Source organism: Spea bombifrons, chromosome 12 (assembly GCF_027358695.1).
Source record: "Spea bombifrons isolate aSpeBom1 chromosome 12, aSpeBom1.2.pri, whole genome shotgun sequence".
In the NCBI taxonomy this organism is placed as follows: Eukaryota; Metazoa; Chordata; class Amphibia; order Anura; family Pelobatidae; genus Spea; species Spea bombifrons.
This window is the reverse complement of record NC_071098.1, coordinates 10,127,944-10,145,129: the sequence shown is the minus strand read 5'-3', so window position 1 is coordinate 10,145,129 and position 17,186 is coordinate 10,127,944. Positions and strand designations below refer to the sequence as shown.

Below are 17,186 nucleotides of genomic sequence, written 5' to 3'. Positions count from 1 at the left end.
GAGGCCACATGTCCTCTTATGGTGAGTAAAGCCTCAGAAAAATAAAATAGTGACCTTTTGACAGAACACAAGACTTGATGGCAGATAAGAACCATTTGGCCCATCCGTCTGTTTATTTTTCCTGATGTAAAGACTCTAACCTTAATCGGCCCTTGGTCTTGTCTTGGATGCTACCATACCATACCATACCACACCACATCTCCTCACTCCTCACCTCCAAGCTCCACTTATTGCCATGCCTTAGTCTGTCCTGATTTTTATCCCGCATACATTTCCTGACCCAGCTATGGTCTTATTGCAAGGAGTTGTTTTTTTATAATTTATTATTATCATTTTATAATTTGTGGATCATCTACAAGGTATATGTTGGTATATGTTGATAATGCAGATACAGGGAATGATGTTAATATTTTCCCTGCCTTGGGATTGTTTCACTTCATATATAATAATATTGTTTTTCGTGTCTCATAGAGTGATGTTAATAATCATGCATATTATATAACCCGTAGTACAGACGAGGGAAGCTACAGGACCCACCTCTTTCAGGACCTAACAATTATATATATATCGTATTATTAATTTGAAACTACTATATATTTTGGAGTAAACACTGCACACACATATTTGGCATCAATTACATCACTACGATGGCTTCTTTGGTATAAATATTAGATGCCTTTATTGTTTGCGTGTAAAGGACAATCCAGGAAGCATTTGTCCTCATTGGACTCCAGCCTTAAATCAGTGCATTAATTAATTTACTGTGAATGGGCACACAGAGGATGGCTACTCACTGGCCGCACAGTTTAGGATAGCCATTGGCCACACACTAGATACATTTAGGAAGGCGAGTGTTCTTGTTTAGAAGTTGATCCCCCAGTACATGTACCAAGGTGGTCGCCTCTGCTCCAGACTCATTGAGTAAACGACGGTGGAAGCTGGTTCAGGAATGGCAACCAGGTTTCAGTTAGATGTTCGCCACAATCGCATTGTGTATTTTATAGAAGTGTGACTTAAATTAAATTAGTTCCCTGTATGGTTGTCACCTGAACCAGCGTCTTGCTTGTCGATTGATTTCCTCTTATGTGTTACATTTATTTTATTCATTTATTTGATACTTTTCAGATCTTTGAATAGTCAGAAAGCTCTGAACTCCAACCTAAACTTCTCTCTCAAATTGTTCCTGGTGCAAAAAAAGATATCTTCTACTGACGATGACTGTGATGAGTGTGTCTGTTCTAAAGGTGCTGTTCCACCAAATAATCCTTAGCAGATCAGACATTTTATTATTTTCTCTATGGGTTTAATCCTATAAAAACACCACAACTTTTAAGGAGCATTTTTTCGTTCTATGATATCAATATAATGCCTCCTGCAAAAATTAGGAACGAAGCATGGAAACAGCACCTTTACAATCTCCAACTTGTGGGTCTGTTTTCTGGAGACGCATCAAATAATGGTTTTCTTTAAATAAACTGAATCGAAATGATTAAAACCAGGATCATCTCACATAGATCACCTGTGTACGATCTATGAAACTAGGAAAGCAGCCAACAAGGACTGTCTGCAAACGTTTTGTTTTATGTTAACATAATCAGTAACAGTAATTATTGATTGACGGAAGTGATTATCATTTTGTTTAAGACTGTCAGCAATTTTGCATTTATTGATAAAAGATAAAGCACTGTAATAACAAACATGCAGAGGAACCCATACTTAATATAGTTAATGAGGCTGAAAGAACGTAATATATTTTACAGTTCTCTACACTAAATAAACCTATTTATTTCAATTGCTTGTTAAAATAAGCAATATACACCGATCAGCCATAACATTATTACCACTGACAGGTGAATAGCACTGATAATCTTATCATAGAACCTGTCAGTGGGTGAGATATATTAGGCAGCAAGTGAACACTTAGGCAAGAGTAAGGATCTGAGTGACTTTGACAAGGGCCAAATTGTAATGTCTAGACAACTGGGTCAGAGCATCTCCAAATCTGCAGCCCTTGTAAGTTGTTCTCGGTCTGCGGTGGTCGGTATCTATTAAAAATGGTCCAAGGAAGGAAAAGCGGTGAACCGGTGACAGGGTCATGGGCGGCCAAGGCTCATTGATACACGTGGGGGGCGAAGGCTGGCCCGTGTGGTCATATCCAACAGACGAGCTGCTGTCGCTCAAATTGCTGAAAAAGCTAATGCTGGTTCCTATAGAAAGGTGTCAGAACGCACCGTGCATCGCAGGTTGTTGCGCATGGGGCTCTGTAGCCGTAGACCAGCCAGGGTGCCGAAGGCGCCTACAATGGGCATGTGAGCATAAGAACTGGACCACGGGGCAATGGAGGAAGGTCACCTGGTCCGAGGCTATTTTTTTTGTTTTTTTACATCACGTGGATACTTACCTGGAGAACACGCGACACCCGGATGCATCCATGGAGGCTGAACTCGCAACTTCAGCTGCTAATGTCTTGGTGCCGGATACCACATCACACCTTCAAAGATCAGGGCTGTTTTGGTGGCAAAAGGGGGACAGTATTAGGAAGGTGGTCTTAATGTTACGCCATAGTGATAGTTACAATGTTACTGCTCCTTTCCATTGATGTATCTCTGCTCTGTTACGTTGCTGTTTGTTGTTGATTGGTTCGGACGGCCTTCATATTGGTGGATGACAGGAAGGCAGGAAACTTCAAGACAGGGATAATGCTGTCTTAACGCTATGGCTCAGTGGGTCACGTAAAACAACTTCATGCGACCCCCGCACTAGTAGCACGGTAACACATACCCATGTGCCTGGAAGATAAGAGTACAGAGAGCAGGTGGTGTATGTGCGTCTCAGACACACGTGTGGGGCGGGGGCCTGGGCGCCACGTGCCTCTAATCGCCCCTGGTTTCTGCATGCGGTGGCAGCGTGTTCCGCATTGCCGCATGACACAGAAGCGCACTCTGCAATTAAATTCTGATTTCCTCATTGTCTCTTCCAAAGTTCATAGTTATCAAACATATTCCCATCAGCAGAGGAGGAGTAAGGGTGTGTGAAATGATTATACCCCATAATTACAAATAGTACTCCTAAAAGAGATTACAATCCAAACAGATTATGTCACTGATAGTCACTGAAGTCATGTACGAAGTAAACTGTATTTATCTAGGATTGTGTGATGCAGAAGATCTTGGAATGTAACGCAACCCCCGCCCCCCCCACCTCGATTCACAACATGAAACATAACTGAGTACAAAATGTTTTTATTTAATATTTTTGGTAAGACGGTCCAATGGATCAGCACAGGTTCAGCATTTTTTTTTTTTTTTAAGCAAAAGAGGCACTTCATTTGCTTTTCTCCTTAGTTAAAAATGGAAGCGCTATTCACCATGAGAATCGCTATTGCCAGCTCTGGAGAAGCTTGACGTAACATTTCAGATACATCTCCAGCAGGATCTATAGATGCGCCAACACATTCTGCTATGACAGCATATAGATCAGGTTCTTAGCGTATAGCTCCCGTCGATCTCGGGGTCCTCACCGGCTCGTTAAATAGCCATTCAAAAGGATCGCTACTACGAGATCATACACATGTCACAGATTTTCCACAAAAGTCACAGATTGATCTTAATTCTCAGAATTTTCTGGTTTAATCAACCACTTTAACACTGTTTTTATTATTATGTAACTACAAACCATATGGACTTCCCAGCCCTATATTTAACACGATTACAACGCATTTAAAGATAGTAGAAAGTACCAAAGGACATAACTAGCGAGTGCTATCAAACATTACACGAACATTTCTAACCTCAAAAACAGCCTAGAAAAAATCCCCATAAACGAAGTCAAAACATCCCGATAGATCATCAATATTTAAGTGAAAGTATCTCGTATACCTAAGACTGATCTTTATCTCTAGCTGCAGAAATAAGCGTTCACATTCATTTTTTTACCTTTCACCAACATTTTGTAACAATGTTATGTCAGACGTTAATTCTAGATAATGGTTATACAGTTATCTGGGGGCATCGTATTCTTCTATAAAATGCTGTAGAGCAGAGTAATAGGTAGCGCTCCTCAACTGTTTATGATCAAAAGGCTCCTAAAAATAACCAAAGATTATTTTGGGATGGCTCGGCTTCATGGAGAGTTTGTAGATCTACCACGGCACGGCAGCTACCCGCCGGTAGTCTTATAGTAAACGGGTTTTAGCGTTGGTCTTCACGGCTCACCAACAGTACAAATGTGCAAAGCCTCATCGTATGAGCGATATTATAAATACGGCAACAGATTGAGAGGACAGACATTAAAACAGGATGAACATTTTAAACAAAAGTATTGCTCTCAGGAACATAATTTTATGTACGCATTATTATTTGGAAAGGAGGTGTCATCAGCAAGGTCACTTTGTGAACACACAATAAAAGATCAACGTTAGTTGCTACGTTCATGTTCTGCCAGTGATAGCAGAACCCCACGGATTGTAAACTAGAAAGATACTTCTGAACGGACCACCATTATTGAGTATAATCCGTCCAAACCCATATCGAATAGAAAAAGGTATCCTATTGCATTTCCCTGAAGGATGTGCTTCAAAACACAGAGAAATATTAGTTTCTTGTCTTGACACAAGGTAAACCGAATGTCCGCTCACCCTGAAGGAGCGCCACTCCACTTTGGCATGGACGTTAATATCCTGTAGTTTAGGAAGTCTTAAAATCCTTTTGAGTAGGAATAAGACGACAAAATGTGTACAAAATACCCAGAGATATTCTAACAAAGCAGATTTCGGGACACAGAAACAAGATCAAGTGCTTGGCAGGTGGGTCGACCACTTCTCTCTCTCGGTCTCTGCGGTGGAGCCGTAGCCGGACGCCTGCCCTCCAGACACGCCGTTCTGTGTGCAGTCAGAAGCGCAAGGCTTGCAACAGCAGCATCTCAGTGACGCCAGGAGACGTGACCTGATAACACGCGTGCACAGCACAAACATGATGCAATTGGCGCCTCCCTGGAACGTGTTTCCAACACCCTGAAAACAAAATCAAAAAGTTGGTTAGCCGATATGGCAAGGTTAGCGGAAATCAATAGGTTTCACTCATCCACGTTTTTTGTCACTAACTTAAGAATTTAAGGGCTTTTGCAAGTAACAATATATACGCATTAGTATAAACACACAAGTAAAACGTGTCTGAATTCTCCAGCACGCAAACACACACACCAAGAAGGCAGGAGTAAAATCTATAGCTGTGGTTACTATACATTATATATTACTATACGTTATACATTTTATATATATTATATATAAAAAGGTTTGCACAAATGAAGAGTCACTCTCGGCAAGAAAACCATCGGGAGTGCTTAACAAAAAAATATAAAACACCACGAGGTTTTGCTTACGTGAAGAATGACCAGAATGACGTTATGCACGGCTGCGGAACCGCAGAGGGTCAGGATGAATCGTATGGTGCTCCAGATGCGAAGGAAGATGAAAATAATTGGGATGAAGATTAGCTTCTTATCAGCAATGGTCCTGGGTTGGTACACAGGAGCAGCCGATAGAATCGAGCGGTACTCGGACAGAGCCGCGTGCTGGAGAAAGAAAACAAAATTGATGTTAGTCCTTACAAAAACATCACTTATCTCTTTTGTGTCATTGCTTTCTTCAGCAGAGTCTGTCCGGGGTTATATGAAGAGACAGACGCAACCAAGGCTGCCTAAATCTACGGAAGAACTGCGGTTAGCTCCCCAAGATTTTCTAGCCACTGGCGTTCAGGAAAATGTAACAAATACAAAAACTCATTTACAGCCTCATAAGTAAGGTCAGCACTTATTTGCTTAAATTCTAACAGTTCCATGATATCCTAAATGATACACTTATCAGTCTCAGAAACCACAGATCTTCTATGCTGCAGCTTATCTCGCGTCTTCATGGCCAAGTAAATGCTTAAAGAAAGACTTAACATGAAAACAGTAGACTTTGAAGGCAGATAAGAACACTTCAGCACGTTTAGTCTGCCAAACTTTGCGGATGTAAAGACTCAGACCTTAATCAGTCCTTGGGCTTCTCTTAAATACAGGATAGCTTTATGCCTATCTCATGCATGTTTCAATTCCCTCACTGTATTATCATCTACCTCTTCTCCTGAGAGGCTGTTCCACTTATCTATCACCCTCTGAGTAAAGTAAACCTGTGACCCTCTAGTTTTAGATTACGACCTCTCTGTCTCCTCCTTTGAAATAAAAAACCTCAATTCTCTACTTTGTAAAATCTCTTTAGTATTTAAATGTTTCTATCACATCTCCCATTTCTCTTCTCTCCGCCAGGCCATACATATTGAGAATCCTTGGGCTCTGTTTAATTCTTATCCTGCAAACCAATATTATCGCCACTATTCAAAAAAGGCACACGTTGTGTACGAGCACAATGGGTACTCCTCATACGCAAAGCGGTGCCCAACATGGAAACAACTGTATGAAAAAGACCCAAAGTGGTGGCTCGGTACCGCTCTTCCGATGTGTTTCTTGATGAGGATGTAGAGTACAGGCAGAATGAGATACGCCAGGATCTCCCACAACTTCCCGGCCAATAACATCCACAGAAGCCGGTCCTCGGCATCGATATTTATCCAGCACCAGCCCACGGACACGTAGGAAGCATCATAGCCGATCTTCTGCAGAGAGACAGCGGCCACTGTGATCACCAACGGGACGCCCCAACTGCGGAGGAAAAGGCAGGGAAATGATTAGTTTAGTGTTTTTAAAAACCCACAATGCTACGGGATGGCTTTGTTTCTCTAAGATTGGGCAATAATTTTACGCACAGCACATAGAACGGGCCGTCACCCAAAATCAGCTTCATTTGTGGCTTTCTTCTTGCATGCAGTCTTTAGTCAAAGGCAACAACAGTTCTCGTTGGGCCAACAGAGAGAAATAAGTCAAGAATCATAAACGTTCAGCAAATCTGAAGAGTCGTCTGAGGTCCAGAAAGCTTATATTACTTTAACCCCTTAATGACAAAGCCCGTACATGTACGGCCTCAAAATGCTTTGTTTTCAATGGGTTTAGGGACCGCCCATTGTCCTTAAAGGGTTAAATCTTGAGTTAATACAAGCTGCGGGACCCTGTTCACCATACACGTTTCCTACTGATCACCATAAACTCATCATTTTGTATACCATTCTTATTAAATAAATAGTAAAAAAAGCTTATTCTGATATGCATTTTATACACGGATTTATCTTGTGCAAATGAGACAAGCGAATAGCGGGGATTTTCACATTGTCTGAGCACTGCCACCTATTGGGCTCATGCCGTAGGATGAAGATCGTCAGCCGTAATTTACATTTATATATTAATTGTTTCAGCTGTTTTGGGGTATTTTCTATTTAATTTTCCCTAACTTGTATGTTTGTTTACTTTGCCTTAAAAATGAGACAGAGTAATTAAAGTGAGGAATTGGAGCAAGTTCCACAACCCTACATCAGTCAGAAGGTAAAAAAATAAAATTTGTCATCAGTTCCTTTTTCCCAGAACCTCGGCTATTCCTCTACATGCGTGATGGGAGAGGGAGGCAGGGTTAGTGGGACAGAACCCAGCGTTAAGAGATCAATGATCTACCCCTGAACCCCAGATAAATCTGTACATTCCACCGCATTCCAACTGTTATTGCAGGAAAGTTCTCCAGTAATCTGCAATTTGAGGAGAAAACCCCAAGATCTAGTTCTTAATTATGTTTTCATTTAAAGTAGAAAACATGTTGCAACACCTTTAAAAATAAAATTATTTGGCATTAGAGTCACTCATTTTTCCAGTCCTACATGCAATGACTAAACCCGCCAGACGGGGCAGTATTGCGCTAAGTATTCTGGAAATATGACATCATTCTGGAGTGTTTACCTAGAACAAACTGACACGTTGACAGCGCACTTAACCACACGTTTGACAATCAGCACAATAATCTTGATTAATTTGCTTTTCTGTAGAAGGCACACTTTGTTATTTGCTACAAACCTTCCTACCAAACAAAACTGGGTCAATCAACAAAGAATCAGCTCGTTTCCCGATACTATGGAGCTATTGTAGTAAATCTGGCATTAGTCTGCATTTTGCAATTAAGTCAAGCTTTCTTTGATTACTTTTTTTTTTTACATTTAAAGAAAAAATATTTAAAGGAACTCTCTTGCCTACAACTGTTACGCACGGTATTAGTTATGGCGTACTTAATTTGCTATTGTGTATCCCCAATAAACTGAGAGTTAAAAAAAAAATCAATTATCTAGATAATTTCTAGACTGCAATTTTAATATGCTAAATATTCAACAGCCTTTTCCGAAGATTTTTAAATAGGCATACATTCCTAAAAAAATGTAAAAATACAATAATGTAATCACAATAGCAGTTATCAAGGCAAAATTATATCTACTTTATATTTGATCACAAAACCACATCCCATACTTTAAATTCAATAGATTGTAAGCTCCTTTGAGCCGGGACCTCCTCACCTGTTGTCTCTGTAAGTCAATTTGTTATGTTACATACTACTCGTTATGTCCTGTCTACCCATCGTACAGCACTACGGAATTTGATGGCGCTATATAAAACAATAAATAATAATAAATACTAGCCTGATAGGTAGCCTGGGTTCTCTTTCACTGGATCTTGTTAACTGGAGTCAGACAATTTACAGACACACACATATATATATATATATATATATATATATATAATGAAAATTCAGACTATTGGCTCCCACCCCCAATATTAAATTCCCATCCTTTTTCGTTTCTTGTGACTCACAGACTGCTGCTGAAATCTGAAACAAGCCTCAGGCAACTATCCGAAATAAAAGAATCCTCCAATTTTAACCTTAAAATCACAAGATTAACAACGTGTAATTAATGTTATGTATGAATAAGGGAAGTCGTTTTGTGGCGTGTTCCCACATTAACGCTTCCAGTCTCCACATATTGTAACCAAGCCGCGGCCCCTGGAATTAAGTGGAATTCCATTTCTAGACACCATTCCGTTAGAATGTATTTATCTTTGGACTTATTATTACATATAGAATAAGGCAAGCACGTTTTGCAATGCATGTGGGATAGCTGCTGAATGGCTTAAAATAAAATGTAAGGATTTTTTTTTTTTTTATGTTGCTGTGAACAGGCGTTCAGAATTTTTTTTTTTTTTTTTTATTTTTTTTTAAGCATAAGAGTTCCTGTTTTCTTCAGCCCCGTCTAATGTCTGATCTAGAAAGAGGATGTTTTCGTATAACCCTTCTGATATATTATACGTGATTTACATAAAATCAGAATTGTTCATCAGTGACTGAGGCTTTTCATAAAGTTTGATTTATTGATCTTATTGTAATGATCCTGTATTGTCTACGATGTTAGGGTATTAAGACTGTATATATTAAACATTTGCTTTAAGATCGTGTTCTCGGCTGTTTATAACTCGATTCTGCAGGTCCCAATATTGATGCTAAATTTCTAACTAGAAAAGGGAACTTCCAGAAATTGGTTTTCTTAGAAAATTCCTATGTAACAGTAGAAGGTGAATTTCTACGCGGCTGTCATGTTCTGGCGGAACTCTCTAAAACAAAACTCTCTAAAACAAAAGCCAAAGCGGGAAGTAAAAACACAAAAAATATCCACAAAATGACCTAAAAAAGGTTGGAAGTGACATTCTTTAATTTTTTTTTTTTTGTGCAAAATGTTGACTATTTCTACTTCCGACCCTGCAAATAGTAACACAATATTTACTCAATGACATGATGACGTTCTAAATATTTTAGAGACGTTCTTAAAACTTTTCAAAGAAGAAACCTGCTAATATTTACATAGGAATATATATATAATATACATTATAACATATATATATATACTAATACACCAATAGAGCCATACTGCGCGTGAACGTACCTGATTAAATGGAACCAGTATATCATGTGATCCGCTAAGGCTTGCTGAGACTGCACGATGGTGATATAGAGGTAGATGGCCACGGACACCGTCCAGAAGAAAGAGCTGGTGTTGGAGAAAGTGGAGACAGCGCCTTGGGCTACGCAGTCCCATCTGGGGCCGCTGAAATCCCGTAGGACTCCATAGAAGTAAGAAGCGGCAGACAGCAAGTCCGCCACGGACAGGTAGAGGAGCAGCTGACGGGGCCGACTTCTGAGCTCCGGCCAGCGGATGTGGGTGAAGATGATGAGCGCAGAGCCCAGGAAGGACAAGGCGCAGGACAGCAGCACAATCGCCTGCTCAGATACAAGCAGCTTCTCCTTTGGGTTTTCTAGCCAAGCCATGGAACCTCGCAGACAGCCCTGGGAGGAGGACACGGAATAGAATTCACTCATTGTTACCGACTAGGAAGACTATGCCCTGTATGGACTGCTTATCCACTCACCTACCGCCAAAGTAAAGTATCTACTTTATAAAGCAACATATATACAGTACGATTCAACATATATAACGTACAGAAAGCGTAATGTTTATACACATGCCGGTTTCTGCGGAGTTCTATGTTCTCTTTCTGGAACAAAAAGTATGTTTTCTAACGGTCAGCATCACGGGGATCCGGACTTAGATAAACCCCCTTTGCACGAGCAGTTATTTTTGCAGAAACGCACACATTTAGCTCCAATTTATTAGCGACGCTAACTCGCCAGATTCTGGCTGTAAAGGTGATGCAGTTTCCATAGTGACCATTGGAATCTTTTTGCCAATTTCTCCCTTTTTACCACTTTACTTCAGAATTCATTTATTTATTTTTACTAAAACCGATTTGTCTGACTTGTGAAACCAGCGTGTCTTCATCTTACATTACATTGTTCACAGTGCACAAGAGTGTGGCCAATCAGTGGAACAGCCTCTCAGCAGAAGTGGTAAAGGGTAAAAATTGGCAGACTAGATGGGCAAATGGTTCTTAACCAATTTCTATGCCGGATTTCTAAGCGCTCATAGGCCTGCCTTCACACTCTGCATTCCATTATCTGCCGTGTAGTTTTATCTCCAGTTGAATGAGTGGCTCTATTCATGTACCAGCTCAATAAAATCACACAAAATTACTCACTTATCTCAGCGAAAATCTAGATAAACACAATTTCTGAAGTTTTTAGGGGAGTATCTGCGTCAGTTTGAGGGAAATCACCAGAAATATTGATTGTGCCGGACTCTGCTACCGTTATGGACGCAGAATATACTCACCTTAGGAAGCCGGTCTGATGAGAATTCTCAGGACGGAGTAAGAAGCTCAGATTTCAGGTTGGAATAACAGCCCAGGTGGAATTTATTTTACATCCACTGCGTGAGAAGCATCTTCGCGTTGGCAGTTTAATAGTTAAATCATTTGGCGTCTCTATAAAGAGAAGAAATGATTTTAAAATCATGAGTACAGAGCCCTCACCTCCTTCCATACCAGCAGATCTTATACTCCATCGCGTTATTGTTCGCTTGTACAAAACAGGGTGGATAAAAAAATTGATGATTTTTTTTTATAACAATAATAATTAAAAAAAAGATAGGATTTTTTTTTCATTTAAATTGGATTTCTTTGACTTTTAATTAAATATATTTTAATGAAATGCTTTTTGGGGAAAAAGTCTATCTAAAAGGTAGTTTCCTATGTAAGATACATTATAGTTCAAAGGTTATCCTGTATAAAAAAAAGAGTTTAGTTAGTAGAATAAGGCTTTATATTTATGCAATAATTTACATTTTTGGTAAACTAGTTAGATTAATACAAATTATCCAAACTGAGATAACATCCAGATTACAGACAAACAAGAGAATGAAGAAGAAGAAGACGACTTTTATGTTCTTCACGGGGACCCAGCTGATGCTTTAAGTTTTGTTGTTGTTTTTTTGACAATATTTTGTTTAACCCCTTCAGTTAATAAACATTGACGTTTAAACAAATACAAGAATATTTAATTATAATTATATAATGTTATTGTTTCCGTTAAATATAACTACTTAAGCAGTTCTCCAAATATGAATGATTAACCCATTAAGGTAAAATCGGTTCTGATCTGAAGTTATTTTTGTAAATATGAAATCTTTATCTGCTGGCAAATATTAAAGATTATAACAACCAGCAAGGATGAGTCTTTACATTTAAAAATCATGACTTAAATCGAGTCTTACTGACCAGTGTTTTATAATCGACTTGATTTAAAACAAATCCACCCTGGTACAGAATCTGCAGTTTGGCCGATAAATGAAATGTAATAATAAAAATAATGATAATTCCAGAAAGCCCAAGTTCACAGTTATTGTCACCATTTAAGCCCCAGACACCCCCCCTCTGGAATACAATACAAAGTGTCAGCTTGGCCACTGGCACCTAAACGGTTAAGCCCTCTAAAGTTGGAAAGGAGTAACCCCTTCAGTACCAAAGAGGTGAGTTCTATGACATTATGTGCTTATTATATAAAACAAAGGGTCAATCGACTTAGGGCCATAAGGGGTTATTCATCTATGTTAAAAATATAACGATTATTAACTCATTGAGTCCTGTCTCCCGGACAGCGCGGTGTAGAGATACCGACTGCCAGAAATGGTGTAAATGGGTTCTTTGGGGGGGGGGGGGTTAAATTGTGCTGCTTTAACCCCTTATATACCCGAGATGATTTGATTATACTCGCGTGGTTGTCACGGTCCTGCGTGGAACGAACCGTAAATAACACGCGAATAACAACCGAGAACTCCCCAGCCAGAGAGCGGCAAACGCTGTCCGGTTGCCGGGATAAAGTAACCGCCCGCCGGGGGTATGACAGGCTGGGGGAGAAGCGCTCACACAGCGGGGCATTAGTCCAACGAGACCCGGCCGGGAATCGCCTCTGCAGGGACAGCTGACAGTAACTAACCCCGGAGCCCCTCACTCACCCCGCAGTCCGTCTCCGCTCCGTGCAGCTCCCAGCCGGCTGTCAGCGGGAGGAGCCTGGGCCTGAGACATCCGGGAGCAGCAGGAAACTGCCCGGGGAGAGGCGGCTGGCACGGGCAATATATCCTAGGGGCAGCTCGGGGGTCACTCACCAGAGCCACGGGATCCGGCTAAGGAGCCATATATATGCCTGCCTATTATATCTACCCTATCTATATGTATCATATATCTATATATAATATCTATCATCTATATCTCATATACCATTATCTATCATCTGTCTGTTATATATCCATTATATGTATCATCTATTATATAATAATTATATACCTCTATCTATATGTATCATATATCTATATATAATATCTATCATCTATATCTCATATACCATTATCTATCATCTGTCTGTTATATATCCATTATATGTATCATCTATTATATAATAATTATATACCTCTATCTATATGTATCATATATCTATATATAATATATCTGTTCTATCATCTATATCTCATATACCATTATCTATCATCTGTCTGTTATATATCCATTATATGTATCATCTATTATATAATAATCATATACCCTATCTATATGTATCATATATCTAAATATATATTTTCTATTATCTATATCTCATAAACTTATCCTATTATATATCATCAGTCTCTGTTATATATCTCATATAATTAATTAAATACATCTCCCATCTATATATATCTATTGTCTCTATATATATCATATTTATTCTATTATCTATTATATATATATATATATATATCATCTCTTACATAATAATTATATATATATATATATATATATATATATATATATATATCATACATCTCCTATCTATATATATATAATCTATCTGTTCTATTATCTATATCTCATATATGTATCCTATTATCTGTTATATGGCTATTATTATATATCTATCATGCATCTATTATCTACTCTCTATGTATCAGTGATACATTGTATATCTGAACGGATGGGAGCCGCACTGTCTTTTTCTTCCTGTTTTTTGGTGATCAGAGTTTCAGTTCCTTTACAGAAAGTGGAGAGAGGAAGTGAAGACGCCGATCATTAACCCAAAAGTTCCAAAAAACACTTCAGTCCTTTCTATATGTCCGTAGACAGCTTTCATTTCTAACCTGGCCTCCTCTCTTCAGTTTGGGGGAATTATGTATAAAAAGTGAGTCTGATAAAAAGTTTCAAAGGTGCTCTTATCGCTATAGCAACAAAATGCATTGGTCCAATCAGCAAGATCATTTCATTGGTTGCTATGGTGACAAGACAATTTTGCAAACTGTGCACAAAAATGTGTTAACCATAAGAGTTCTTTAACAATGTTTGACTGTTTGACGTGTTTCTAATGTAATAAGATTCTGACCTGGTGTATTCATTAGATATTTCGCTTGCGTCCCAAGCGGATGATTCAGACAATTTGTATTTCCTGTGGCCTTTATGGAGGACGCTTATGAATGTTGCATGTCCGGTGTTTTCTGGATGAAAGTCATCCCATTAATCAATAAAAGGTGACGCCTTCAGTCACTGCGAGTGACGCGCCTGACGCAGAGATCCTATTGTCTAAAAATGTATAGAAACCCGCACAACTGATATCTAAGGAAAGGGGGGGGTAGCTATACAATATATGGAATTATAGCATGGATCTATAAATGAGGGGGTGGCGGAGCACACAAGGGTCTTGGGGAACACAGAAGGAGAGAGCGGCAGAGGTAATAGGGTGCAAGCTAAGAGTTGGTGAACCTAAAGCGGGGCGCTGTAGCCCATTGTCTGTAGGTGGTTTAGATACCAATTCTAAGCCTTGTCTCCTAGTGTGAGGTTGAACTTGGTTTTCTTTTTAAATGGTGGTATAGTTAGTAAGGTGTAAGGTGATAAGTGACTTAGTGAGCTAGAAACATACATGATGTTTTCCATTGGTGTCCTTACTTCTTGGTTCCCTCTGGCTGTGACAGGGCGGTGTATACCGTTTCTTCACAGCAGTCCAATGTGGCCTATCCCATCTGGGCTTCGGACCATGTGGGGTGGAGAAATCCTCTGCTGACGTCGGGTGCCTCAGGTGATCTTATTTTTGTCAATAAACAGCTTTTCTGAATGGTAGGTTGGGTATCCATATTTACACAATGACATCACATGGCTGCAGTCATCGCTGCAGTAAAGCTCCAGGAGGCTTCCAGGATGTGAAGGTTGGGGTCAGCGGTGTAACGACAGACCACACCGATCCAGGTCGGAAGGGCCCTTTCTAAACTATGTTGAACTGGCATGGGGAGACAGAAACATATTGGGGGTTGCGTGACGTCAAGTGACCCCGTGGTGAAACCGAGAGAGGAAGTGATAGGTAAGTGGGGGTGGGAGGTGGGATGTATGTATATGTGTGTATATGTACCGTATTGGCTCGAATATAGGCCGCACTTTTTCCCCCCACTTTAAGTCTTTAAAGTGGGGGTGCGGCCTATATTCGAGGTCTAGCGCCCGGGCAGGCAGCGGGGTTAGGATACAGATCCCCCGCAGCGGTGCAGGGGACCTGCATCCTACTCTTGGATGTCCTCAGACAGCCTCCCCTGCAGGCACTTTCCACCGGGGGGGGGTTGGGGGGGGTGCCGGCACGGGAGGTTGTCTAAGCGCATCGTCTGGACGGTCACCGGCTGCAGCGATGCGGGTAAACAGCCTCCGGGTTGTTTACCCGCATCGCCGCAGCCGGTGACCGTCCACACGATGCGTTTTACCTCTGCCCCCAAGACTTTCCGGAGCAGACTCCCGGGTGTCTTGCGGGGCGCCGGCGGGGGACATCTACGCAATACGCGTATACAACTTCCGGTTGTATACGCGTATTGCGTAGATGCCCCCGCCGGCCCCGCAAGACACCCGGGAGTCTGCTCCGGTAAGTCGGGGAGGGGGGGCAGAGTGGCATATCTCGGGGGGGGAGGAGGACAGTGGCAGCGTATCTCGGGGGGGGCAGTGGCAGCATATCTCGGGGGGAGGAGGACAGTGGCAGCATATCTCGGGGGGGGACAGAGTGGCAGCATATCTCGGGGGGAGGAGGACAGTGGCAGCATATCTCGGGGGGGGGGAGACAGAGTGGCAGAATGTTTATTTTTTATTTTTTGGTGCTTTTTTAAAGAAAAAAACTTTTTCTTTAAAAAAGCACCAAACTTTTAGGGTGCGGCCTATATACGGGGGCGGCCTATATCCGAGCCAATACGGTATATATGTATATATATATATATATATATATATATATATCTACAGTACATTTCCACTTAGGGGTGTACTCACTTTTGTTGCCAAGGTTTAGACATTAACCCCTTAATGACAATTGCCGGTTCTGGCACGGCACGAAAAAAAAGTCGATTATGACAAATGACGTGCCAGAACCGGCACGTCTTTAAACGGGTGCAGAAAGCGATCTACGTTCGCTTTCTGCACCCAAACGGCGTTGCTGTAATGCCTCGACCTCGAGGCATTCAGCAACCCCACGATCGGCACCAGGGGCCATGTCTGGCCCCTCCCCGGGGCGTCAACAACCGCCATACATTGTATGGCGGCGGACGCCCGTTTTAAAAGCGTTTAGGAGGCGATCAACGATCACCTCCTAAACTTAAATGGTGTCGCTGGAATGCCTCGATCAGGAGGCATCCAGCGACACCAAAAACTTACCTTTGGATGGACTGTGACCGCTCCGGAGAGCGGTCACAGCCGCCGGTGATCTTCGCCATCTGCAAGATGGCGGCGGCCCGGAAAAAAAAACAATAGAGTTGAAAAAATTCGCTAGACGGTCTCAGACCCTCTAGAGAACTCTGGCTCCACTTGCAGGTTGAATACAGGTACTGCATTCAACCATGCAAGTCAATGGAGCCCAGTTTTCTAATCACAGTGTGATTAGTAAAAATAAATTAAAAAATAAAATAAAATTAATAATAATTAGAAAAAAATAGTAAACAAAACAGTAAAATGTAAAAATAATTTCCCACTGATGTCACTATCAGGGGAACCTTCAAGTTGAAAAAAAAAATTTTTTTTTTTTTAAAAAAGGCAAAAAAAATAAAATATATATATAAAAAATATATTTTTGTGAGCAAGTCCTAAAATTAGCATATTAGCTTAAAACAATTCTCGCATGGAGAGAGTTAAAATACTGGCATATTAAATGCCCATGGGGTGTCTACTTTTAAAAAAGGTATGATTTGATGGGGTAAATTGAATTGGCCGGGTTCAACAAGGTCCCAATTAACACCGGGGGAAGGATGGCCACACATCTAATTTCCAATTAGAAAAATGCACACATACCAAATGTG

The 17,186-nt window shown here is 40.6% G+C and overlaps 1 protein-coding gene across 1 annotated transcript; it reads right to left on the bottom strand.

The window, feature by feature from the left end:
* Positions 1 to 4,351: 4,351 nt before the first annotated feature.
* Positions 4,352 to 13,050, bottom strand: GPR157 (G protein-coupled receptor 157). The gene is made up of 6 exons (XM_053452053.1): positions 12,867 to 13,050; positions 11,187 to 11,337; positions 9,903 to 10,303; positions 6,486 to 6,699; positions 5,380 to 5,571; positions 4,352 to 5,011 (listed from the first exon to the last, which is right to left on the bottom strand). Exons 3-6 carry the CDS (start codon positions 10,283 to 10,285, stop codon positions 4,790 to 4,792), a joined length of 1,011 nt encoding a protein of 336 aa, XP_053308028.1. The 5' UTR covers positions 10,286 to 10,303; positions 11,187 to 11,337; positions 12,867 to 13,050; the 3' UTR covers positions 4,352 to 4,789.
* Positions 13,051 to 17,186: the final 4,136 nt, after the last annotated feature.